We start from the raw sequence: 25375 nt of genomic DNA, 5'->3' as shown, positions 1-25375 counted from the left end.
TGGCTTGAATCTTTTTATTCTGGTGTTCCCTGCAACAGGTGATTTATGCTTTAAGTAAATCTACTATAGAATATTCCGGAATTAGTTTAGAGTTGGATATTATTATTCGTTATGCCAACATTTAACCATAGCAGGTAACGCTAGTTTGTGTGCCCGTTTAACGCTACTTAGATACGCTAGATATAGATGGATTACTGCTTAGTATTTCAAATTGTCAGAAAACAGTTTAAGCATGTTGTCAGTGCGTCTAATATTGTTCATTCCAGGTGTCCCTGAAAGATGAGTTTGTGTCAGGGGTCTGAGCCCCAGGAGGTCCGGCCCGGTACAGCACGGGTCCTGGTGACTGAGCTGAGTGGATCAGGCCACATCAACCCAACTCCTGCGACAAAACTCTGTGAGGACTTTGACACGGCAGTGGAGCTTTACCTCTCTCCAGAGAAACTGGTAATAAGTGCCTATGGATTCAGTCAGTACTGACACACCCCGATCTCCCTCTCTTTGCCATGTGGTTACTCCTTGTGCCTTAAGTCCACCTCTACTGTCTGAGATATCATAGTTGTTTCATTTACGGCAGTGATGAAGGGATTTGTGTGGCTTAATTCCAAGTTGTTTGTGGAGACTGAGCTCGGTTAATTGCACATCTACTGTATGTATCCTGCCTGTATTATTGTGTATGTATTATGATGAAATTATTCTGTCATTGCCCTCTCCTATGCCCAATGAACTGCTCTATGAACAGTGACTAGAGAAAAGGCAGTGCATGCTGTGTACATTGCCGTTTCAAGGTCAGGTGGGCAGACAGAATTATTTCACATCACAGGCTTCACATGGTTTGTTATAAAAAAGAAGTGATAGATGCGGCTATGTCGAGTAAAGACAACATACCAGATCAGTATGCCAGTACAGGTCAGTGTATATATTGTTAATTTCCTCAGTTAATTTCCTGTATTGTTAATTTCCTTCGCAGGAATCTCTGTGCGGTACTCGGGATCTGTCTCACGTGACCTCACTGGAGATCTGCGTCAGCACACAAGAAAACACTCTGGGTGACTTTGGTAAGATGTACAGTCCATCAAGGAATTTACAAATCTAGATCATGTTAGATTATGTAATTCATAATATGATGATTCATAACAGATGCTTATAGTGACCACATAGACAATCACGATTTAAAGATGTTGTTATGACGCACACAACGTATCACCACTAGATTTCCTGTTAGGTGTGCCAACCTCAGTGCATGATGAATGAGCTGATAATAGTGGAAGAACATCTTCATTATGTTCACCTCTGTACTGAGAAAATCCTAGATTGCACAATGTGTGCAGGCATGACAGAGCTTTGTCTGTACATGTGTGATGTACATGTGTGAGTCATGCCGTCCCTCTGCCTTTAAGCTAAGGCTGAGGTTGAAACAATTGATGAGGTGACTTTGGAATTGAACCAGGAAGAAAGTTTAAGACCCAACCCGAAACTAATTCCAACGACAGGACGGGATATTCTACAGTAGTTTAAAATGTATAATCACTCACCTGCCCAAAGTGAGATAAATGGCTTTGTTTATCTGATCATCTTGTAGGTGCCTACCTGCCCAAGCTGGTGCAGCTCAAAATGAACAACAGCATGATTATGTCAGTAAGGTAAGCGTAATGTTGCATAACACAAATGCCATCTTCTTGTTTTCTTCCTGGTTTGGGAGAACACAGACAATCACGCTCATGCTGAAACTACCTCAGGGAATACTACAGAAGCCGCAAATGCCGGAAACCAAAAATGAACTTATTTTTAAATAAAACCGAAAGTGTGCTTCTTCTTGTCACTGTATGACCCATTTCATGTTTAGTTTATGTTTAGAAACAAAGCATGCAGGTCCAGGTCCTTCTGTGAAGCTGTAATTTGACCTAGAGCAGTGATGGACCCATGGGGATTACTGTCATGCTTCACACTGGTCACATGTGTGCTAGAAGACTCTTTAAAGCGAGAGGGCTTGGAAGCCATAAAAAGACGGCGCTTTGAAGCAGAATAGCAGGTCAGAAGTCATGGGGTCATGTGTACCTGATGGGGAAAAAAGTGTACCATAGTTGTAGTGCAGGTGAAAGGCTCTGCTCTTCCACTGTCAAGGTTTTACGACAGAGACTTGTAATACAGTGTTTCTGTATGGAAGAAACATGTTGCTGCTTGTAAACCAGACACCAACAGATGTGGCGTTCAGTACAGTCTTAGAGATAGATGCACATGGAGAACAGGTTCACCCACCTTTCTCACAATAGGAGACGACTGAGGGGTTTGTGGCATATCAGCTTTCAGATTTGTTCACTTGGACACTTGCGGAAAAAAGATATAGGAAATATGCACAGTTTCTCTTTGATTGTCCTACCAGTTTGATTGCAGCCACTGCTGTGTCAACAAAATCGGATAGAAATAAAGCCATAAACCTCTATGCTTAGACACACACACAGTAAACTGTCCATATAACAGGACAGGTGGAGAATTGTTACCCGAGAGACTGCTGAAGGCTAAGAGAGTACAAACAGAAAGATAGGGAGCTGTCTGCTCCACCCTGAGAGGAGCAGAGCCGAGCCAGCCGGACGTGCGCTGCCTCTGATAGCATTTCCTGCTCTGGGCTGTGGGAGCTGTAGTGGAGAGGGTGTTACGTGGTTGTAGATACACTGACTGAGACTCTGCTGGAAGGGTCAGAGCAGGGGTGTGCTGTTGAGACAAGTGGGCTGCAGAGGAGAGGCCTACATTTTGGGGAAGAGGAAAAGAGCTCCTAGCTTCAGTGGCCAAGGGACTGGATAGCTTCTCCCATTATTCACAGTGTTGTGTAACGCCCTTCCCTGCCTCTAAATCAAGTTTGTGCTATTTTGTCTCCTTAGAGACCTGGGAACCACCCTCTCCCATCTGCAGGTGCTGTGGATGTCTCGGTGCTCCCTACAAGACCTTGATGGCATTTCTACTTTCTCCTCCCTCAAGGTAGAGCTTAGAGGTCAGAGACGGCTCTGTGAAGAGTTCAGCAGCTCAGCGTTTAAAGTGTTCACATAAATCAAAAGAAAAAAAAAAATTGAGGCAAGCTTCGACAAATTTCTCAAATTGGTTTTAAGTGTGTTTCTCAACTCCAAACATAATTTCCATTTGTCATATTGCATTGGTGATAAAGTCTAACAGTACTGCAGATCATTGCCATATACTATATATACAGCAAATATTGAACATTCCTAAGTAATGGTATAATAGATGCTGACATCATATCTCCCTTCATGTCTAACATGTTGCCTTTCTCTATCCACAGCATTTTTTTTTCTTTGACTTTCTGTCTGTTAGTTTTTCCATTTGTCTAATCACAGTCTTCCTCTGTTTTAATCTTCCTCTGTTCTAATCTCTACCACGCTGTATGCACACCCTCTCTCTGTTTCAGGAGTTGTACGTGGCCTATAACAATGTGTCAGACTTGGGTCAGATCGGCATGCTAGAGAACCTGCAGCTGTTAGATCTAGAGGGGAATGATGTGGATGACCTTGTCCAGGTTCAGTATCTGGGATTGTGTGGCAAACTCCAAACACTCACCCTGGAGGGAAACCCTGTGTGTGTGCGCCCAAACCCCACTGCCATCCAGGTAGGGTAATGTCCTCAAAACTAAATAACATACATTAGTCACCAGCTACGAAAAGAGACTGCGCTTGAATGCGGTAGCATACATCAGGTGTAACTTCAAATTCTAGCTTTTCCTTCACCAGACCTGTCTGCCTGTCCTTGTCAGGCTCTTTGTTTGTCCTTTGTGACTCAGCAGACACAGATATTCGACAAATAAGCATTTTTCCAAAGGGAGTGTAGTGGAATTGGAGACATCAAGGGGAGCCAAAATTAGCTACAAAAGTCATGTATCTGCCTGTACTGTACTTAAGACCAACAATTATTACTGATCAGCATTTGTGTCACTATCCAGACATAATAATTCACTGATGATAATACAAGGAGAACTTTTGAGGGAGGTCTGTGTGTATCAGCATGCTTGGTAGACTTTTAGCTGATGTTCATATACAGATTATATTCATATTCATATCCAGATACTTAAATCTTGGATAATTGTCACCCAAAGTAGCCAGTGCCAAGAGATGCAAGAGTCACAGTGACAGAAATCATGCAAAAGGTTTCAAAAATAGAGGACAGGTGGAGCAGACCAGCAGCTTGAGCAAGGAGCTGGGCAGAGTTCCTGAAATGTTTTTTTTTCAGTTGATGTTGTAAAAGCCAACTTGAGGATCTGATGTAGGTACCATTCAGTTAGTTGTTTTCCTGTGCCAGCCCTCGTGGCTTTGGCAAATAATGACTGAAATGTAATTAGCATGTGCTGAGACACGAAAGTATCTGTGCGCCCTCACCGCTCTGTGTCTGGGTCTTCAACACAGCAGACAGGACGCTGGGAGAGCATGAGGCATCAAAACAATCAAACCTAACAGCCACATGACAGACACATTGGTCTGTGGAGACATCGTGGCACAGATATCATGTTTTATATTACATTACAGTGCTGTTTGATCTCTTTGAAAACTGGCCCAATACATTTTTATTTGGATGGAGATGACTGGTGCATGAGGCTGCTCCTGCTCATTGATAACGAGTGTATCTGGGTATAAAGGGTAGAGGCAGCATTTCCATCTTCTGCTGATTCGAGACACAGTGTGCTGTGAGTTTTTTGGGCCACTGTGAATGTGTTTATTTACACCCACCAGCAGAGCATTAATTAGGAAACTAGGGCAATGAGGGGAGATGCTGAGCTGAATATGCATTAGGCCTGCGCTTTGTAGTGACTGAGGGGTTCTTGGGTTTGCTCACTTGCCAAACTATCACTCTTCTTGCTCTCTCTTTTCCCATCACACACACACATACATACATACACACACACACACACACACACACACACACACACACATCCGCTCACTTCCTCTCACCCAGCCCTCATTCTCCTCCTCTTTTTTCTTTCGTTTCCTCTCTGCCAGCCCTTCCCTTTCTTTTTCATTCACTGCATCTGTGTGGTTTGGTGAAGGGCAGGAGTGCCGAGCTCTAATTTGATCGTCCAGTAGCTCAGTAATTCATTGGACTCTCTCTGCTCCCTCTCCCTCTCTTTCGCTACATGCTGAGAAAAGACCAGAGCTCAGTGCAATGTGCCCATTATACACTTTAGCAGCACTAGTTATTAACCGGCATTACTTTATGTCAGTAGATTAGGTAGATTAGATTCATTAAAACGTGACATCATGGTCAAAGTGCAAAAAGATGTCATGAAAGTTAGCTAATTTGCATTATCTTAGTGTGATGTGAGTAACTATTGACACATTTAGAACTGTCCTACATTTGAACTGCTAGTGCATCTCTGATTTGTTTGACTGTATAAACCAATACTTTGTTTTTTAAATGTGGCTCAAAATGATGACCTCTGAGCCATCTGATATCTCCTTAACAACATATCCTGGGTCTTTATCATCTGCAACGCATCCTGCAGCCCATAATATGAAGTTATGCATTATTTAGTATAGTCAGTATACTGTAGCTACAATGGGACATAAGATTAGATTAGTGTAACAATTTCATTTTTTGGAGCCAACTGGAGTACCAAGCATCATTAAGTGGATCAGTCGATGTCAAGCACAGATCTGAGTGTTCTGTTCATTAGATTAGTCTTTTATGTCACTGGCATTTAAACTGAAACTACTGCCAGGGCACAGCAGGAGTATGTGCATCAGTGATGTTTTTTTTTACAGATAGAAATCCTAAAAACGCAGTTATACAATGAGCTCATGGCTTGTAGTATGCAAAAGGCTACATGCCATTAATCTAAATATAATTCCATCTGTGTAAAACTATGGATTAGCTCATTTGAGTTCATTCAAGTGAAATAAAGCAGTACGTACAACATGTCACTCCTTAGACAGAGTGGTTCTAACTGATATCATGCCCCATCCATCTTGTTATACCCTCTTATTGTGCTCTTACTTCCTCAAACACCTGTCTGTCCCCTACATTCACTCTGCCTCTCTCTTTCCTGTGCTTCTTCCCTTCTACCCAGACGGCAGATTATAGTTATCGGGCTGCAGTGAAGGAGTTGGTCCCTCAGCTGCGTTACCTAGACGATTTAAGGGTGGAGGAGGGTGGGCGTAGCTGCAGCAGCACCATGGGAGAGGACTGGGCCATTCTCAAGAACTCCATCAGAGACTTCAACTCCTCTCAGGCTGCTACTGAGGATGGTGTGTGTATGTATATGCTGTTTTGAGTCATTCAGTGCGGAGTAGTTAATTACAGCTGTGTATTTAATGAGCCACTCACGTCTGTCTCCATAGAGGAAACAGCAGACAGTGCATGCCCTCACACCAGACCTGGCTCAGCTAGGCGCCCTGCTTCCAGTCGCTCCTGTGTCTGGCCCCTCTCTTCAGTAGGCTCCAGGCCCATGTCAGCGACCAGGCCTGGAGTTTTCTCCCCTCCTGGATCCAGACCTGGTTCTGCAGACTCAGATCTAGCAACAGTAGAAGCAGAGACCAGCATCCTGACGCATGGTTAGGCACTCCAGAGGCTGTTTTCCACACTGATGTTTCCACTGTGACTTGTTGTTGGCTTGTTTCTGTTGCTGCTTTAGTGGCTTGATTAACCCTATCTGTTGTGGTAAAATGAATGGCCCATGAGAAACCATTCCCATCATTACATTTTATTTAGTTTTGGTACCAGCTCCCCTTTCTTCTCATTAGCGCCACACTGTCCAGATGAACATTGTCAACAGCAATCTTTACTCAACACTGCCACCAAGAGGACATTGTTATGTCAGAAAGCTAATTTGCTGAAATCCTTCTGTCGTCTGTTTTTGAAGGAGCTGGTAAGATCCTCTTCCGTGGAAACCCAGTCAAGGCCATTCGAGCAAGGCGAGAAAAGTTGAGGGTAGGTGGTGTGTGTGGGAGAGGAAAAGCCAAAAGTCCTTCAATTCAAAAAAAAAAAAAAAAGCATCTCATTCTTGGAAATTACAGATTAAAATTGATCAGGTAGCCAAATAATCCACACTAATCTGTAATTTATTACGTTCTATTTCCCAGACAGTAGAGTATTTAGTGTCGACTGAGAGGGCCCGAGCCATTATGGCTGTCTGACACCAACAGCTCAGCTTGTTAATGTCATGTCAGTATAAACAGTAGGAGCTAATTATTAGCAGGAGTCACTGCAACAGTGACAGAGGGACTTGACAGATGGGGCTCTCACCTCCAACGTCATGCGATCTGTCATACAGACATGTACACAACGCTGCTGTCTCTCTGCGTCTTCCTCTTACCTTCCCCTCCTGTTCTGTCTGCCCCTCCTGTGTCGGCTCTCCCCCACTCTGTCTGACCATTACTCTACTGTCTATCCATAATTAATGTACTCAGCCCTTAGGCTCTTTTCTGTTATGTTTCCTTGATTCCTCTCCTGCCCCCTAATGCTTTTCTCCTCCTCTTCTGACTCATAGACAGCACCCACCAGGTCTGCTTTCACCCCCCGCGACCTGCCCATCCATGTACCAGAACACACGTATGACCTTGAGGAGCCTGATGTTAGAGAACGCGTTGATGTGTTTGCTGAGCTTAGAGCTTGGAGGGAGCAGCACAGCAAGTACTAACTACGTACACACTTACACACTTACAGTATTTTTTTCTCAAGCTGGAAACTCACTAAATTACATAAAGACTATTTTTCAGCATCTGGCCACGTGCATGAAAACTCAGATTTCAGGAGGATGAAAGCTAAACATCTTTCGACATTGTTTCCCAGGCGTCTCCAGGCCATAGAGACAGAAAGACTACCACAGGTCCTGGCTATTCGGCATAGTGATGAAGAAGAGGAGGAAGATGATGACGAAGAAGGCGGCTTTGGTGGCATAAGGAACGACAGCACTGATGAAGAACGTGGAGATACTGCCTCACCAGATTCTTCTTTCCAGTCTCTTTCCCCTGGTGAATACTCACTGAAGGAACATATTTGCTTTTGACTTCAAAACACCAGAGAAACAGAGAGAATTTAAAACGATCATCTGTCTACAATAACGTTGTTGAAAGCAAAGATACAACAAATGATAAACTAGTAGTTACAAACAGGAATGGCAGCTACTGATCATTTTCTAATGAGTTTGTTTTGTTTGCAGACTTACATCACATCACTTTACCCCCTGACGTGGATCGACTGTCCCTGTCCCCAGACACCATGCTGTCCCCCTCTCCCCCTCTCAGTGCCACAGCACCTGCTAGTAATCGCAAGCCACCGGGGATCCGTGCACGTAGGCTTCAACTCAGCCAGACCCATTCAAAACATTTACCTGATTTCAGCAGAGTGGAGCGCTCCTGTACGTCCGCAGGAGACACAGAGCACCAGAGGGTCTCGCAGCTGTCTCTGCCTGCACACATACCCCACCCACCTCCAAAGAGTGACCTGGGAAAAGGTCTCAAGGATTCATGGTATGGCATTATTAAATGTTACTTTATCTCTCTCTCTATATATATATATCTATATATATATATGTATATATATAGATATATAACAATATACAGTATTAAAAACTATAGATTTTACTGTTTTTGCTGTTTAACACCCCTGTACGACTGATTAAGAAAAAAAATACTGAGTAGAACTTTTAATTCAATTAGTGAAATAGATACTGTTCATCAGTTAATGCTTAAAAACAAGACGTGTTTTTCCAAAGGCATGATATGATCATTTTTAGAATTAAATTGTTCAATTTCTTGTGACTAGTCATTGATTGTTAAACTTAATTGCTCATATAGGGTGGTACTCAAAAAACCCTCTCTGTGTTTCAGTGCAGAGAAGAGTTTATCCGGTGCACAGTCCGGCAACAAACATCTTCAGACTCCTGAGACGTCCAAACTCCAGGGCAGACCAGCGATCACTCGTCCTCACACAGCTAGGGCAGCCATGCAGAAACATCACCAGCACCACACACTCCTGCCCTGCAGAGGGAGCTCACACCCAAACTGACACGTGAAGGGGCAGATGTTTGGCTGCCTGGCCGCTGATCAGCAGGACTGTGGGCCATTGAGAGGGATCATTCCCTTTATTTGCCTTGAACATCACTCACGTCATGTTTTGTGGTATATTGGGATGACCTGTTTTTTTTGTATTTGTTTTTTTAATGAAGATCCAGATGGTATTAAAAGCGGTCCCACGCCAACATGCAGTGAATTCATAACTCATAGTGCTCTAAGAGGGCTAACAGTGTTGTAGGAGGACTTGTTATAGTCAGATAATCCTTCTAATTCTGCTTACTTGCTGGTTTTCTGATGGCTGTTTTAGCTGGATGAAAATTAAAGGGAATGTGAATAATACCTCACATTTGCATTTCTCAGGTTGAAATATTGAATTACTGTAACTCAGATGCTACCTTGTGTTTTAACCCTAATCCTACCCAATTAAAAAAAGAACTTCAATCAATTTTAGATTCTCTTTTGTTCAAACTAAGCCATTAAGATAATAAATTATAAAGGCTCTTTTCAAGCAAAGATTTCCTGCTTTGACAGTGACTGTTTAGATATTCACAGTGTAACAGTCATTTTCTGCCACCTGAGGGCGCCAGTTGTAAATCAAAAACTCCATCCACTACTTCCATCAGCTTGAGCAAACAATCCTTTAAGTCTACCACCTTGAAACCTTAAAAGATTCACTTCTTTTGTTGCCTGCTTGCCCACATATAAGGCAGCATTTACATCAAACAAAGTGAGATTCAAAAATTTCACAAACAACCATTAAACATGCAACTTTTGGCCCTGCACACAGCTTATATGGGACAAGATGTTTCCTGATGCATCACCTAATAGACAACATGAGTAATGGAGTCGAACAAATCAAGTCAATTTAGAGTTTATATGCTCTAACTGTGCCAAATCCTTTTGTTTTCCGCAAGCTATGGAAAACTACCCATCCATCATGCTGTGAAGGACAATCGCAGACAGATTTTATTGTTAGCTACATTTATTACTATTTTGGTGAGTGAGGACTGGAGAGGCAGCCGCATCTAATACCTAGTAGTCCTTAAGGACATATACTGTTGACAGTAGGGGTTTTTAAAGCTGCCACACCAATCTTAACATGGAATTTCATTCCAGGGCAACCACCGCAACCAGCATGCTGACATTTCCAAACTTGCCCGGGCTTTTGTGTGAATACCTGACATGAGCACACACACAGGCCAAGACACACGCATTACAAAGCACTTCAAATATTTCTGTCATCCATGTCTCAGTTCTGTCCACAGAAACAGGATGTAAAGAAGTTAGTCAGAGTAACAAAGTAACACAGGCAGAACTGCCAATACCTCTCACTACAGTGTTGGCTTTATAGGTGTACACATGTCAGACACAGGAATGTATGGTGTGTGTATAGTCACTCAACCATGAGACAGCTCTTATGGAACATGTTAGTCCATCTTCTACCAACTCTTTCCATCAAGAAACTGTATCACCTTCGATCATCTTCTCACACGGCTGCTTGGTTTGGGCGAATCGTCTGGCCCCCTCCCTCCCTGTCAGGTGTTTTCTGCCTCGCTCCCATCTCGCTTGTGCTATTATGTCTCGAGACACAGATGGAGCAGAATGAAAGGAGAAGGCCTTTTACAGTGGGAACGTGAGGCCAAATACTCTCTCTGAATAATCTTGTAATTTCATTGTGAGATCGTCCTAACAGCTAGACAGGACTGCTGACCTAATCTGGCCTGTGAAAAGCTTTCTTTCACTCCCCACTTATTACCAGATGATGTGACACACCAGAAGGGCCTGATTTTTTTTTTATCTATGGCCTCGGGATGGTAGATACTGTGAGAAAAGCTGCACATCCGACTGTAAAGCGAAACCATTTCCTCTATCATGTCTGGTGTGTGTTGAAAAACCAGCCTTAGAACAGTAATGATTTATCAGTAATGATTTATTTTCTTTAAAGAGCTTTCTGTTGCAACTATTGTGAAAGGGGGAATGGTTTCTTCTAAAGAAGCATGCCCCAACGTCTCTTTTATCTAATAAAACACCAGTGTGGTTAGAAAAGCCTGGGTCGATGGAGATAGTCTTTTTAACCAAAAATTAAATTAAAAAGATAATTACAGCACTGGAGCGCCACCGTGCCACATATTTGCTTTGTGAAAGGTTCTCCCCAGAGATGATTATTAAAAACAGGAGGAGAAAAATGTCATTAAAGCAAATGTAATGGATAAGAGAGTATACGCAACAGCAAAATAAGTCCCTCTATGTCACAAGTACACATACACAAACAAGTATAAACCGATGACATACATTTCTCTCACACTGAAGTGGAGGAAACTGTGTCAACACATGCTGTGAAAGCAAATAAAACAAACAACAGATGTGGTTGAGATGAATCAATTAAATTTATGATCATATCAGGTAGGCTGTAGATACATTCCCCAAAAGACTCCATCAAAGCTATCAGAGGCAGGAGGTTCATATAATAATCTATCCGCATGCACCTTCGTGCTGTAACTTCAGCTAACAAGATGGATGTGAATAAATTACAGAGAAACAGTAACACAAAACACCCAACATACCAACATAAGGGAATGCACATTTTCTTTAATTATCAGCAGAAACTGCTTGTTCTTCTTGCATGCTAAGGGTCACTTTTCCTACTAGGCATTGTAACTGGAAATACCTAAAGTATGAGTTCAGGCAGGCCTGATAGAAGTTGTTTGTACAGGACCTGTAAGACCACAGGATCCTACAGGAAGGAAGATTCCACTCATTGCGAGATATTCAGGCTGCATGCCTCATTTTCTGCTGAAGCCTTTACAACCAAATGCCAGCATACATTCCATAGAAAAAAGGCACAAAGTTAAACACTCTTTGATATTTAATGCTTTCGGAATTGAATCTAATCTTCTTTGTGACACAGTAGTTGTCACAAATCTGTATGCCAAGACAATACCTTTAATGTATACAGGTTGAGTAATTGTCTTGGTGTTAATATACATTACCTGTTTGAGTTTTGCTACCAATGTTGGCTTACTTTTAACATTGTTGAGCCCCTCAGCAGTTCCAAGTACATTGGAGAGCCATTTTTGACGTATGTAACTAAAAACACCAAAAATTGAATGGAATTTGGTGCTTTTGTGATTTGCTTTAAGCAATCAGAAATGATGCAGGGTTTTTTTTTTTTAAAAAGCAACACTGTCAAAGTGTTATTGCTGATATAACACTGAGGTTATATCAGCAGTAACACTGTAAGGCAGTCCTCTGACTCATTGTTTTGCAAGGCTGAATTGATATGCCACAGCTAATACAGCATTTTCTGTTTCAAGGTCATGTGTTCAGTAACTATGAGCAGCAAGACGCTCCGGGGATTACCTGTTGTTCAATAGGAAGAGAAGAAATGCTGTGGGACTAGGATAGAAACCTGTTTTCTGCCCTACTAATATTGCATACATCAATTTTATATTACAGTATCTTGGCATGCTTTTAGAAAAAGATTAATAATCTATTCCAACAGAAGAAAGCAGCCAACAGCTGTTGTTGTTTTCTGCTTTGTGATTCCTTTTCAGTTGTATTATCTTCAGAAAGTCTTGTTTCAGGGCAGTGATTGTATTTTGTGGGATGAATACAAAATTTATTTTAGTTTTGCGTATGTTGGCAAAGCCACGTCACTCAATAAATAAAGTTCAGTAGCTTAGGAAATGTTTGACACAGAAAAATAAGTTAAACATTTCTTTGTTTTGGCCAGCACATTTTCAATTTGACAACAAAAACTGGTCTGTTGAAGGTTTTTATTGCAGTCCAGTACACATCTAATTGAGGTCACTGGTATTTAACACATGGATGGTTTCTCTTCTTTTTGCTTGTGAAAATGAAAAAATATATAACAAACAATCCTATGTTGTGAAAAGTTAATTACAGGAGCAATTACTGCCTTCCTCTCCACTTACACGTCCTCCTCACAAAAGCTGAAACATGCTGTAACCAGTTGGATGTTTGGAAGAGAGCATTTTCTGCATCAGTGCCACATTTTGTCAGACCACATATCCTCATGGCCTCTATGAATGATGTCAAGCGCCCCAATCTCAGATGATATCAGATTTAGTCTCGAAACTGCAACGATGGTAATCTGTAAGGAGTGTAATCTCTTGTAATTAGTTACATATCCAATAAGATAATCCAGGAATGTAGCCGAGCGTAATCTATCTGCTGCCACGCAGTCACCTGCAATATAAAATCTTCTCTGTTCTCATATTTTAGAATAAGATTACAGATTAATTTGTGTGTCTGGGACTTTCCCAAACCATGTGCTGACACAGGTTCAGCATTTTTCCAACACAATAGGTCTAATTCCTCTAAAACGCTACTGTTACAGCCAGTTGCAATTACTGGCTGTCTGTGATCAGGTGTGGTTAGTTTTTTTTATATAGCATTTTGTTTAATTACACAGCGGTATTCTTCAAACATTTTTAGTTTTCCTGCTCCCACAGGTCTATTCACCAATAACGCTTTTAATTTGAAACTGCTGACCGGAAACAGTGTTATTTCTATTTCCGGGATGGCTCGACACCGGCAGACTTTAAACGCCATGGACAGGAGGATGAAGCACTCGGCTGTCCGTCATACCAACATCGACCAGTTGTTTTCACCTCGTGTTTGACAGAATAATGTCAGAGTTAAATGTTTGTGAACACGAACCAGCGGATGCAACAAGTGCGGGAAAGCGAGGCTGCACCTGATGACATGCTAACGATGAACTGGGAGACAAAACTTTGTCGTGTAACTTTGATAAGTTTAAGTTTAACGAACTCGCTTTTAGCACGTTTAATTTGCTTCCTTACTATCTCATGTTAACACCAATAGTGGTTGTTAGTCAGTGGTTGGCTTATTTAACTAACTTAGTCAATTTAACACCAAACTCTGTCATAAAATTAGTTCCCATCGTGCTAACGTAACCTGTTAACTCTGTTGAATTGATAACTCTTACTGTGGTAGGTCGGGTTGATGTTTAAAAACACTAATAACAAACTGAAAAATTAAATTAAAAACTTAATCACAGCAAGACTTCAACAACAACAGCACGACAAATCCTCATGATCTCCATCATCTGTTTGCCACATTGTGAAGTTGTCTAAACTTTGCTTTGAACTCTGTATTGCTGAATATGATGAGTATTTTTTCCTCTTTAACCATTCTGAGGTTGACCAGTGGATTTTTTTAATCCACAATCATTTTTGTACTGCAAGTGTTATTTCCAATAATTTTAAGAGTATTACTGCACATTTTGAGTGATTTATTTTAATGTGGTAGTAAATACTTTTCCCTTCATTTCACCTACAGCGTAAACTAAACCTGACAAACCTAAAGATTTAAAGCTCTACCTAAGAAACACCCCAAACACTTCCTTTTTATTTTTATTTGTTTATCCCATATCTAATTTATAAAATCTGCCTGTTTAACTGTTTTGTCGTTCAATTTTTGGTCTGACAGTAGATAAGGTACGGTAAGATGATGGAACATCCCGAGGGAAATTGTTGTGCAGCAGTTGCAGCGCAAAGTGGGAAATGGTGCAAATACAATATATTAATCTCTTCTCTTTTCTTGTTTGTTGATGTGGATCTATTGTCCGTGTGTTGTTTCTACTTTCTACACTTCTCCTCTGTTGTTTGCCTCTTCGCTCTTAGTTCCGTGTTTTGTTTTTTTCATGCTGTTTTCTTCCCTTTTCCACTTCGTCGATTGACCACATACCTCAGCTCTGTAAATGGTTGTTGTGGCCTCTTCATGTCATAGCTAGAGGCATTTAATACATGTTTTATTTATGTCTTTGGACGCCATAATGTTGTTTCCATTAGTATGTGGTCTCCCCTGTCTAATTTCCCTGATGGATTTTTATCAGATAATGCACGTTTTTGTTTTGGTCAGCTTCTACAGAATCTCCTTTACTCCATTCAAATTGATCATTAATGCAATGATGATATCGAGGGGAAAATGAGATTTAAACAGCCAAATATTTCTGATCCTGGGAATGGATTTAGGCTTAGTGCGGCAGTCGAAATGTATTTAGTATTTCCTCTTGTGTTTTCCCGTATTAGATTTGCAGCTCACTCTGGTCATGATGCAGGAATAAAATGAGAAGTTTGACAGTAAAGTTGACAGTAAAGTGTTTAGCTGCTTGACCCCTTTGTGCCCTCCACATTATGAAGTCCCTCCATGGTGACCCTTCTGTCCAGCTGCTCAGTACTGGAGGGCATAAGGACTTGTCTACCACTACACACACACACACACACACACACACACTAAATCATTTCACCCTTTATGCTAATTTATGACTTTCAAGAATACTGGGATAGTTTAGATCCACTATAGATCAAACTGGCATGAATGACATACTTCAGTTTAATATCATCCCATAGATAATCTCCAACAGAAATGGACAGGCAAGTGCAGTTTAGCGAACCACACCAAGCAGTTTACACAACTGTGAGTTATTGTTGTCAAACTTGTCAAGCTCGCCGCTTTTTGTTTCATGATTACGTCTAATCTCCAGATGTTCCATTCGCAATAATACCCCAAGAATCTGTGGTAAACCCAGAGCCAGAAGGTGCATCTATTGACAAGCTGATACAGGATTGTTAATTCTCAAGTAGTCCTCTCCATTACCTTTTTTTTTTAAATCAATGGTGGAGGCTTAGACTTGTCATTGCTTTGCAAGCGCTGGATACTGTCTGCTCTGTCACCTTCTCTAGCTGTGGCTCATCAGCTATCCTGTCACATTTGCACCGGAGGGAGGTAATTGGGGCCCCTTTTCGCTTGGTAAATGCTGTTCTGAGGACGAGACCTGTCTGCTACAGCCGAAGGAGGGTAATTTACTGGTGCTGAGGCGATGTATTACAAGGCAGATGATTGTGTTCAAGTGCACAGCACATTGCTGAGAAAGCGATCGGCCTAGATGTGTGATTTCAGTCTGAGTAATAAACAAGGCTGCCTCGCATTCGTAGACTATATCGCCTCACTGCTCTGTGGGGAAAGTTCGCTGTAGAGCCTCACTAATTTAGTTAACTACTGTGGGCAGATGCCAGAGTGCATTGTAAAAACATGATTCACTGCACATTCACAGGGATTCTTATTTTGAAGTCTATACTTAGTGCAGTAGACTAGACAGAAGTGGTAATAACACTACTGTAAACAGATAAAAGAAAATTTTAGACTAATAAATGGATAAGTGGGAAAATAAGGGGATAAGTGACGTCTTCGTATGCAACAACAATAAAATACTCCAGTTTTTGTCATTTTGTTGCAGATGTTCTGTAAATCAGCTGAATAAATGTACGAAGAACTGTTGTCCATTGATGCTTTCAGATAACACTTACCTGCAAACTAGTGGTTCTCAAACTGAGTAGGACCGGCCCGTGGGTCGTAGGATTTTCAGGAAGGGCAAAATGAATAGGGGACAGGATGAGAAAATACCCCCCCCCACACACACACACACAAATGCATTTCCAGGTCTCCTCTCAGCCATCTGCTAATATTGAATCAAATTATTCAACCTGAAAAGGGATTTCTGCATCGCTGCGTTTTGTAGAAGATGCAGCTCTGCTGGCCTCATTGGGCTCTGACCTCCGCTGTGCAGAGGGATTTGTTGGAAGGCTGGTGTAAAGCACCGAGAGATGAGGGTCTGCACCTTTTTAAATCTAAAGCGTGGTACTGTTTTGTAAATAAGTGGATTGCTCTCTTTTGGTTGTGAGCAAGATGCTAGTATCTCTGGGTCCTCTCATGGGCGATGGACAGATGGGGCGTTTAATTGACAAATGGATGTGTGCACCATTGTGCACCAGTGATGCAGACAGGGTCTAATGTTTGAGGTTATAGAGTGCAGTACATATTTTAGAATTGAGGAACATTTCTGATTTAGGGCTATATAGCTGACTTGACTTGACCACATAATAATATTATTTTGCATACATGATCTGCTCTGTACTTCCCTTTAGCCATTTTCATCATGCAGTTGTTTGAAAGGTTTTCTCTCCCTTCCGATGTATGCTCTATTTCAACCATTTTGCGATTTGCTGTGCAGGAGTGTCCACAAAGTGAATGGCAGCAGGGTTTTGATAAGAGTGGATACTGTATTCCACTGAGTAAGGAATAGAGGAGAACAGGTTAGACGGTAAGCAAAGCTTGCTCGCACATTTCAAAAGTAAATGTGGTGACTCATTGGGTCTTACTGTTGTCCCACACCTGACCTAACTGGCGCAATGTTCAGCACGGAGGATCCAATTATAGTACAAATGCCATTTTTACGTTTCTTTGCCTCACCTGTCTCACTGTCGTTGTTTTGACTGTTGAATTTAAAGACTACTGATTCAATGTTTCTAATCGGTGCCATCTGCTTTTGATCAGTTGAAAGAAGCCTGCTCTTTGTAATTACTTGCAGCATCAAACTTGTTAGACCACATGAGCCAGCATTGCCAGAGCCATCAGTCGTCATAGAGTTGTGATAAGGCTTGAAATAAAATGCCTAATTTTGGGGATTTTTAGAATGCAAATGGTGTTAATTCAGATTCACGTTGTTAGTGTTCCCCTCCAGACTGTCAGTGGGCCTGCACCTCATTCACCAAAATGGTCCCGGCATTGAGGTGGTTTAGAGTGTTTATGAATTTATCAGTCAAAAAATGTGAACCATCCAAGCTAATAGTTCCTAACCCCTACTGAAAATGAACTAAAATCAGGAAGATAACGGGGAGGAATAAGAAGGGGAAATAGTTTGTTCCTTCATGCACTCAGTTATGGGATGTAGACAGGCCCTGTGACCTGTTCCCTGCCTCTGCAACTCTGTTGTTCTTTTTCTTTCTGTCGTCGCCTCTTTATTTTTCTCCTCTTTCTCACCATCCAACCCCCAACTTCTTTTTTTTTTTCCTCCCCTTCTCACCCAGTGCATAGGGAGTGGTGTTTTGGCAGTCATGTGACTTTTTGTCTGAACACAATTGCCGGTGTTTGCCATTGGCCGTTTTTCTTTGAAAGAGCGTTGGTTTCCCGGGCGACGGGGAATGGCGGCACCACTTCACTTTTCTCTGCAGCTGCCCCCCTCCCCTCTGCGGTGCTCTGAGCCGGCCTCTCTCTGTCGCTCTGTCTCATCCACAGACTGTGGCAGATCAGGTAGCCCATGAGCACGACACACACACAGACAGTGACCGGGTTGTGTAGCTCGTCCTCCTCTCCCTCTTCTCCTTTTTCATCGGGTAGGCAGTCACAGAGACCATCAGACTGCAGGAGGTGAGTGAGACATAGAGCCTTGTTTTTTCAGATTTAAGTGTTTGTCTTTTTCTTTTTCTGTTTCTTTTCTAGTCTAACACAAGGCTGAACTTGTTTTCAATACAGCAGAAATTTTACAAAGTAAACTGATGCCAGGACAGATTAGTCACTGATTAGATAACTACTAGCTACTTATCGTTTTAAAGACAAATATAAGTTAGCCTTTGTTTGTGTGACACATGTTCTTATCAGATGTTTTAGTCACCAGAGTGACATTTGACGTGTAAGAAAATTCACTGTGGCACTGTGCGATAATGTGAAGTGATATTAACTGATGATGAATAATTCAGAAATCTTTTTAAGCAGAAGCATGATGACTATACTGTACTACTATTTTTAGGGGTGTGTGTCTGGTTATGTTATGATACTTAACATAGTTAAGTTGGCTTTGCATGCATTTTTAAATGACCAACAAGATAAACTATGACTAAAGCCCCATCACAGTCAGAGTAATTTCTCTGCTGTAATGGGAACTGTGCAGTAGGCTTAGTTCCTTTTTTATGTTCCGTGAAAGATTCAACAGCTGTGTGCGCTCTCCCCTCCACTCCGCTCCGCTCTGCTCGGCTCGGCTCGTCATGGCACAAACACAACTTGGGTTGGGAATCTGGCCACTTTGTGAGGATTTCCTGGCATGGTTATCGTCCTGAAGTGGCGCACTCTCTGCCCCCTCTTGTTGGGCTGCACCAACCAGGTGGTTGTGTCTGTGTTCGGTCACCGTGGCAACGCTGAAAACAGGCTCCCTGCCTCTCCCTCAGGTGCACTTTATCTGATGACCTGAAGGATCCTTTGCTCATAAACACTCCCGCTCCCATACACAAACACACACTAGCATCTGTTTGTTGACACTTGACCCCTCAGATAGACGGGGGACCCACGAAAGAGTCTGCTAGTGGCAGAGGTGACTGATTTAGGAAGAGCACAGGTTTGCTGATTTTTGCTGTTTATATAACCATGGAATGTAAATAATGAGAAAACAGCGTGGACTTCAGTAATCTCACTGTATACTTGTCTTCACCAAGTTAGTCCCCCCCTCGGGCTATACTCTTGTCTCCTTGTAAACAATCAAGCCATTTATGTCTGGAAATTGACCTTAGACCACCTCAAGCTTGCGAGTCTCGAGTCTCATTAGCCCAGCTCTTATTTAAGGTCATTCTTCAGGGCTTCTTAAAATAATAGAGCCAACTTAAGTTTGAGGCCACGCATTGGACTGTTTACCATTTCAAGTCTATTGTAACCTGAAGGCAAATACGTTTGATTTACAGCTGCGTGGTCAGATGAAAATCAAACAATCTTTATGAATGTGATGATTTAGACCCACTGATTGCTTGTCTGCGCTGAATATTTGAGGACTCATAAAGCAAGCAGGAAGCGGGGCTAGAGTGGGTGTCATTGATCCACAGCCTGGTATCGCGTAGCTGATGCAACCGGGAGGAAACTGGCGCTGAGGCCTTGCCGCTGTTTCTGACGGGCTGCCATGATGTCACCACTGCTGACCCGACAATCCTAACATTCCTGCTGGTAGGGTTTTAAGCAGACGTGGAGGGGAATATGTGGGAGATACGTGGGAGAGATGCACAGACTTTACACACATATGGCCTTTGTTCTAAGCACTGATTAGTAATCTGGCATATCCACCGACACACACACACATACGTCATTAATTCAGTCTCATGCACATGCCCACTCCAGCACACACTCAGACCCTCTACCACCCTGATAAAGATGGTGATGGCAGTCTCACCGGCCTCGTTAAAATTCAACAGGTCTTCAAGTGTCTCTACTTGAAGTTCTGGTGAATTCATTTTGCATATATCCTCTGCATCAAACTAAAATATCTGTTTTTAAAATGGTTTGATTAGAGAGATCCAACTCCATTATGTCCCAGTGTCATCTTGTCCTTTGTGTGTGCGCATGCATGCATACATTTGTCTGTTTGTGTGTGCTTTTTAGCGCATGATTGTAGCTACAAAAGACTTTCTCACTATTACACAGCTACAGCTTCCCTTTGATCCAGTAAAGCCACAGAAGGAAAGAGATGACAGGCCGGGTGCAGAGAAAGCTTTTAAACGCTGTTATTCCTGCAGGTGTTTGGATAGTCCTTTTCCCCAGACACCGTATTGTAAACAATGTTTTGAATCAATGGACAGAAAAGTGAGGGTGACATCTTAGTCTATATGGAGGGCAAACAGAGAAACGTTTAGGCTCGACAAACAGTTGCAAGAAAACATTGTCAGACAAGCAAATTACGGGCAGAGGCCTGTAGAGAAAGGTGCAGACAGACGGGCTTGGTGTCGGCGAGTGCGTCCGGGGGCCCCTCCCTCGCTCTGTGTGGGGTTTTACAAAGCTTTTGTTCACCTGTGACCGCTGACCTGTTCCCACCTGATGCCTCCCCTGTCACTAACTTGCATTTCCTGTGCGTCCAGTGCCCCTCTCCACTGGCTTTTGTCATTACCAAATTATTAAATCAGCACTTCCACCCGCACCCTGCATGCCAATACCTCGTTTTTCCCACCCTTTGTCTTTGTTTCCTTGCTCTCTCAGTGCACATAGTGTGCACTGACCAGCCTGTGGGTTGGGTCCTCCTGCTGTCCTGAGAAATCCTCAGCTTAGCCAGGACCTAAGGCTGGCAGCAGCGTCTTGTTGACTTTGACTTGTTTCTTTTTTTTTTTTGTTCCCTGGCTCACTTGCACTTCTTGAATGGGAGAGACAGAGAGAAAAGGGAAAAGGTGATAGTGGCTACTAGGCTCACTGTCAACATCCCATCCAACTTCCATTTTTCCATTAGTGAAAAGTTTGGAAATCTTTCACGGCTCTCTCCCAGTGCCAATCAGGCCTATTTTATTTGCTGATAGGAAGAGCAGCGAGCAGCACAGCGTGACACTAATGGTACAGCTTTATCTCAAGAGTCAGAGAGTGACTATACATCTATAAGTGAGATGAAAACACAGGCTTTGCTGCAGGGAATGAAGGAAGGAGCTCAGACATTTTGAGGCATTACTTGGATACATCCAACATGACCACCTGAAAGTACTGAAGGTCAGTGCTGCAGCTTATGATTTAGGTCCAAATTTATTTCACCTCTAAAAATAGGCCTGTCATACAGCCCATCAAAAATGGAACATGAGGCCATGTGTGAGGTAGCAGTGTTTTCTCAATGGTGGTAACTTAGTCCTGAGCCAGTCTGGACTGGTTCTGAATAACAAGGGAGGAAAAGAGACGATGGAGAAAGGGTGTCGGAGTGCAGCCAAAGTTCTGACAACTTGGAAGCTGCTAAAAGCCAACAGAGACTCTCTTATGTGCTTCATTAGTGCGATCTGAAAAGCGTTCAGGGAGAAGGAATATAAGGCTGTATGTTTTTTTTTTTTTTTTTTTTTTTTTTTACCTTCTTTTCTATCCCCTGTTTAGAGGAATGCAAAGTTTGTTTACCAGCGATGTACGTGTTGATCCAACTGACCCTCTCTTCCTGTCATTTTCACTTTGTACTCCCCCGTCATCAGGTTCACCTTGGCAATGTATTTTCAATACAGCCGCTGCTATTTGTTAAAGAGATGATATAGTGACATGCATTCGCTTCCAAAACATGAATCATCCTCCGAGCCAGGTTTCTGGGAAGAAAACAAAAGTCTTTTGTCCGCTTTTTGGTGTGTGATGTGCTATATTTACGTCGCAACAGTGCAATTACCTTGGTTAGTGAAAGCCATCTTGCCTGTCATAATGATACACAAGACATAGCTACACTACTGGAGCAACAGCATTGGTCTGACCATAATGAGACAGCAAAGTTATACTTAGGCTGTTTGTCACAAACAGAGCATTACTACCTTGCGTTGCTTGCCACGGGTATGAAAACCGATGTCAACAAAAGTTCAGGATTTTGTAACTTGTTTGGGCTTCTGAAAATAGAGCTGTCGTAGTCTTCTCTCATTACACTCACTGTGCAGGCTTTAGTCTTGACCGACCTGTTGTCCACCTGTTGAAGGCTGTTTTTAGTGAAAGGCTGAATAAATGGAGAGAGAAGAAGGGGTGGGGGTTTGTTTCAACAGGGAAGACGGGAATGGGTGAACCGTAGCAGCAACTTAATGCTATTCATTCTCAGTGAATAATGGCCAACAAAGACACTATCAGCATGTATTCCCCTCACTTTTCTCCCCTCTGCAGAACCTATTGAACTGCTGCCAGACCCAACCAGTTTATTTCTCAGCCTGAGAGCCATCTTCCTGTCTCCTTTGAGTTGAGTTATTGCTGGCTCGCCGCCCTTTTGATAGATTTATACCTACTATCACTTGTTGAGGTATTAAATGAGTAGTAGGTGGTGATTGAAAGCAGTTAAATAGTAATGTCAAGCTTTTTGTGCATTGGGGATAAACGGTAAAGAATTACAAAACCGAGATTGATTTCTTCTTTAAGTACAGGTTCCGAAGGCTTTTTTTTTTTTAGGCCTCATCTTTGTTTTCTGTAGTGTCTTTGCTGAATGCAGAGGGAGGGCTGAGGGAGGAGGAGGAAAGGGGGTTGCAAGAATGCTTGAGTCACTCAGAAAAAGAGGGATGATATGTGGGGTTTGACAGGGGAGGGTGGGATGAGGGAGGCACAGCAGTGGGAGGTGCCTTGAGGAATGCCTGGAAGGTGTCAGAGAATTCTGGGAGGCTTTGGACTGATAATCCCCCACATCACATCACATTACAATACCCTCACCCACTCTGATTTCAGTCCTGTTGTCTTTCTGTGTTTGGACTGTCAAACCAGGAGGGAGGACTCGCCGCTTGTTAACCTTTGCTTAGTCATGTCCTACAAAAAAAAGCCCTTATATGAACTTGGTGTCGGTCTGAGGATGGGCAAGCACATGATCCACTGAAGGGTAATAGCCTGTCAAGATCCATAAAGTGTACTTACTTCTCTGCTGCTTTTAAAATGTCACTCCTCCTTGGCACCTCAGCCTTTTCTCACTGTGGCCTTTAGTACCTAAGCAATGCCTCAGGAGGCTCTCCCCCCACTTTTATTCTATTCGAGTGTGGTTTAAGTGATTTGTCCGACAACACAGCTCTTAGATGTGCCAAAAGCTTTGCTTTATAGACAGAACAGTGAAACAGTTCACATAGATGTGAACTGACTCTCTGCGGGCCTCTGTGACTCAGCCTGGCTAAAAGCCACAGCATTCCTCACTGTGGTCTTTTGTTTGCATGGTTTAATTCATCAAATTAATGCAATTAATCCAAGACATCTATTTTTGGAGCATCTGCTTTATACAATGTGCACACTGGTTATTAGGCGCTGTGACTTCATGTCCTCATTAGCCTGTTCAGATAATCATGTGACGTCAGATAAAGGCAAAGTAAACACAAGGATGAAGTAGGTATTGTCGCTGGCCTGCTGCTGCTGATGAATCATATCAACTGGGTTCCATAACTACAATGGTTTTGTGCAGTGGGAAGTAAACTGTTCTTTTTTTAAATAATATTCAATATTTTATGTGTGTTTTCAATCTGGCATCATGTTTTCTTTTGTCTGACTGTTTTTTAAACTTAAATTTCCTTCCTGGACCCATTTCCCACAGCATTCTAACACATTTATGCATTTGTTTCAGTATTTATTATCCAGTGTTGGTGGCAGATATAGATCTAATTTAATAAGAAAAATCACAACTTTAGAAACATTTAGTAGCACTAGTTGCAGAATAAGAACCTGCCTGATATATCAGCAGATGTTAGTGCATCAGATATATTGGTTGACGTTTATGTTGATCACTAGGTAACAAGAAAAAGCAGAACAGGAATGCAAAGATATTTTTGATATAGTTTAGACGTGATGCTCCTACTTTATCCACCACAGAGCACAGACAAGTTTATTTGTCAGAACACTTTCTTTATCACTTTGTTCTTTAAAAAAAAACGATCGAGGCCACCTTATCAAAAACGTTTGTTTATGTTAATGTAAAAAAATACATATCCACGGATGTATTTCTCATCAGATTTTCAAGCTCCCAAATACTGACATCTGCATTACCTTTAAAAAAAAAAATCCAGCATTCGTTGGGCTCCAGTTAACAATCAAGTCCTGAAATTACTTTATTAATCATGCCATTACCTTCTAAAAGCTTTATCACAGAAAGTTTTATCTGTGAGATGTTCATTTTGCACTCCAACAGTCTGGCGGATACATTGTAATCTTATAGCAATAGCTGATAACTGCAGGCATTTACTGAACTCTATGCTTGTTCTCTAGGTCTAAAGTATTCTTTTTGTTAGGATGCCATGAGGAACTTCTTTTACATTTACGCCTGCTTGGTATCAGGTCAGTGTTCAGAGGCCAGTCTTTAGTTTTAGGTTTTGGTGGGGCGGGGATGGTGAGGGAGAAAAGAAAAAAGAGACTAGTAATGGTTCAGTTTTGAGGTTTCAGGAGATGTGATGATAGAGAGAGGTGTAAGTAGCAAAGGTGGTCTGCTCATGCTGAGTGGCTCCCACACATTCTGCCCAACCCATTGGTCACGCATATCTTAGCTGTGTGTGTGTGTGTGTGTGGTGGGGGGGTGGGGTGTGTGTGGGTGGGGCGGGGCTGTGGAGATAGAGGCACAGTTCAGGATGAAGGCACTGTTTCTTAAACGAATGCCAAATAGTTTCTGTTGTTGATTAGGCTTTTGTTTTGTACATGTGTTGCTCTCTGGACCAGAGTGGTCCGTTTTTAGGTTACTTCATTCTCTCATTTTCCCACAGGGCGTTGTCCACGCCAAACGCTCTCCAGTTACACCTGGTCTGCTGGACTATGACCTCATTCCAGGAAAAGGAAGGGAAAATCACCTGACAGACTCATTTGTGTAATCAGCTGTTCATGTGACCGGAGGCCAGGGGGTGGATGTCTAATACCTCAGGTTGTAGGTCTCACAGACAGCACAGACTGTTGTGTAAATACACATGCATGTAAAGAGTTTTTCTTATCTCTTAGTTTTCTTACATGCAGCCCTTTGTGCCATTTTGGATTATAGAATGCGATGAAAACAACTACCAAAATTGACAGAGAAAGAGAGCAACAAAGCCGAAAAACGCGCTTTCAACTACCTGAAGAGGGGGAGGTACCTAATC

The 25375-nt window shown here is 42.3% G+C and overlaps 1 protein-coding gene across 1 annotated transcript; it reads left to right on the top strand.

Moving 5' to 3' along the window:
• Nucleotides 1-279: 279 nt before the first annotated feature.
• Nucleotides 280-9077, top strand: lrrc56 (leucine rich repeat containing 56). Its single transcript, XM_070831470.1, has 12 exons — nt 280-444; nt 968-1055; nt 1580-1640; nt 2877-2973; nt 3416-3613; nt 6062-6239; nt 6333-6545; nt 6854-6921; nt 7481-7623; nt 7783-7964; nt 8153-8462; nt 8823-9077. Exons 1-12 carry the CDS (start codon nt 280-282, stop codon nt 8998-9000), a joined length of 1881 nt encoding a protein of 626 aa, XP_070687571.1. The 3' UTR covers nt 9001-9077.
• Nucleotides 9078-25375: the final 16298 nt, after the last annotated feature.

The sequence above is a fragment of the Pempheris klunzingeri genome, chromosome 5 (assembly GCF_042242105.1).
Source record: "Pempheris klunzingeri isolate RE-2024b chromosome 5, fPemKlu1.hap1, whole genome shotgun sequence".
Classification (NCBI taxonomy): domain Eukaryota; kingdom Metazoa; phylum Chordata; class Actinopteri; order Acropomatiformes; family Pempheridae; genus Pempheris; species Pempheris klunzingeri.
Note: the sequence above shows the minus strand (reverse complement) of the source record. Positions and strands in the feature narration are given on the sequence as shown.

Excerpts from the sequence above, each read along its gene's own strand:
- lrrc56 (XM_070831470.1), top strand. The coding sequence starts at position 280 with ATGAGTTTGTGTCAGGGGTCTGAGCCCCAGGAGGTCCGGCCCGGTACA. Across the intron at positions 6,546-6,853 it reads GACCAGCATCCTGACGCATG|GAGCTGGTAAGATCCTCTTC; the intron begins GTTAGGCACTCC and ends CTGTTTTTGAAG. Across the intron at positions 8,463-8,822 it reads AAAGGTCTCAAGGATTCATG|TGCAGAGAAGAGTTTATCCG; the intron begins GTATGGCATTAT and ends TCTGTGTTTCAG.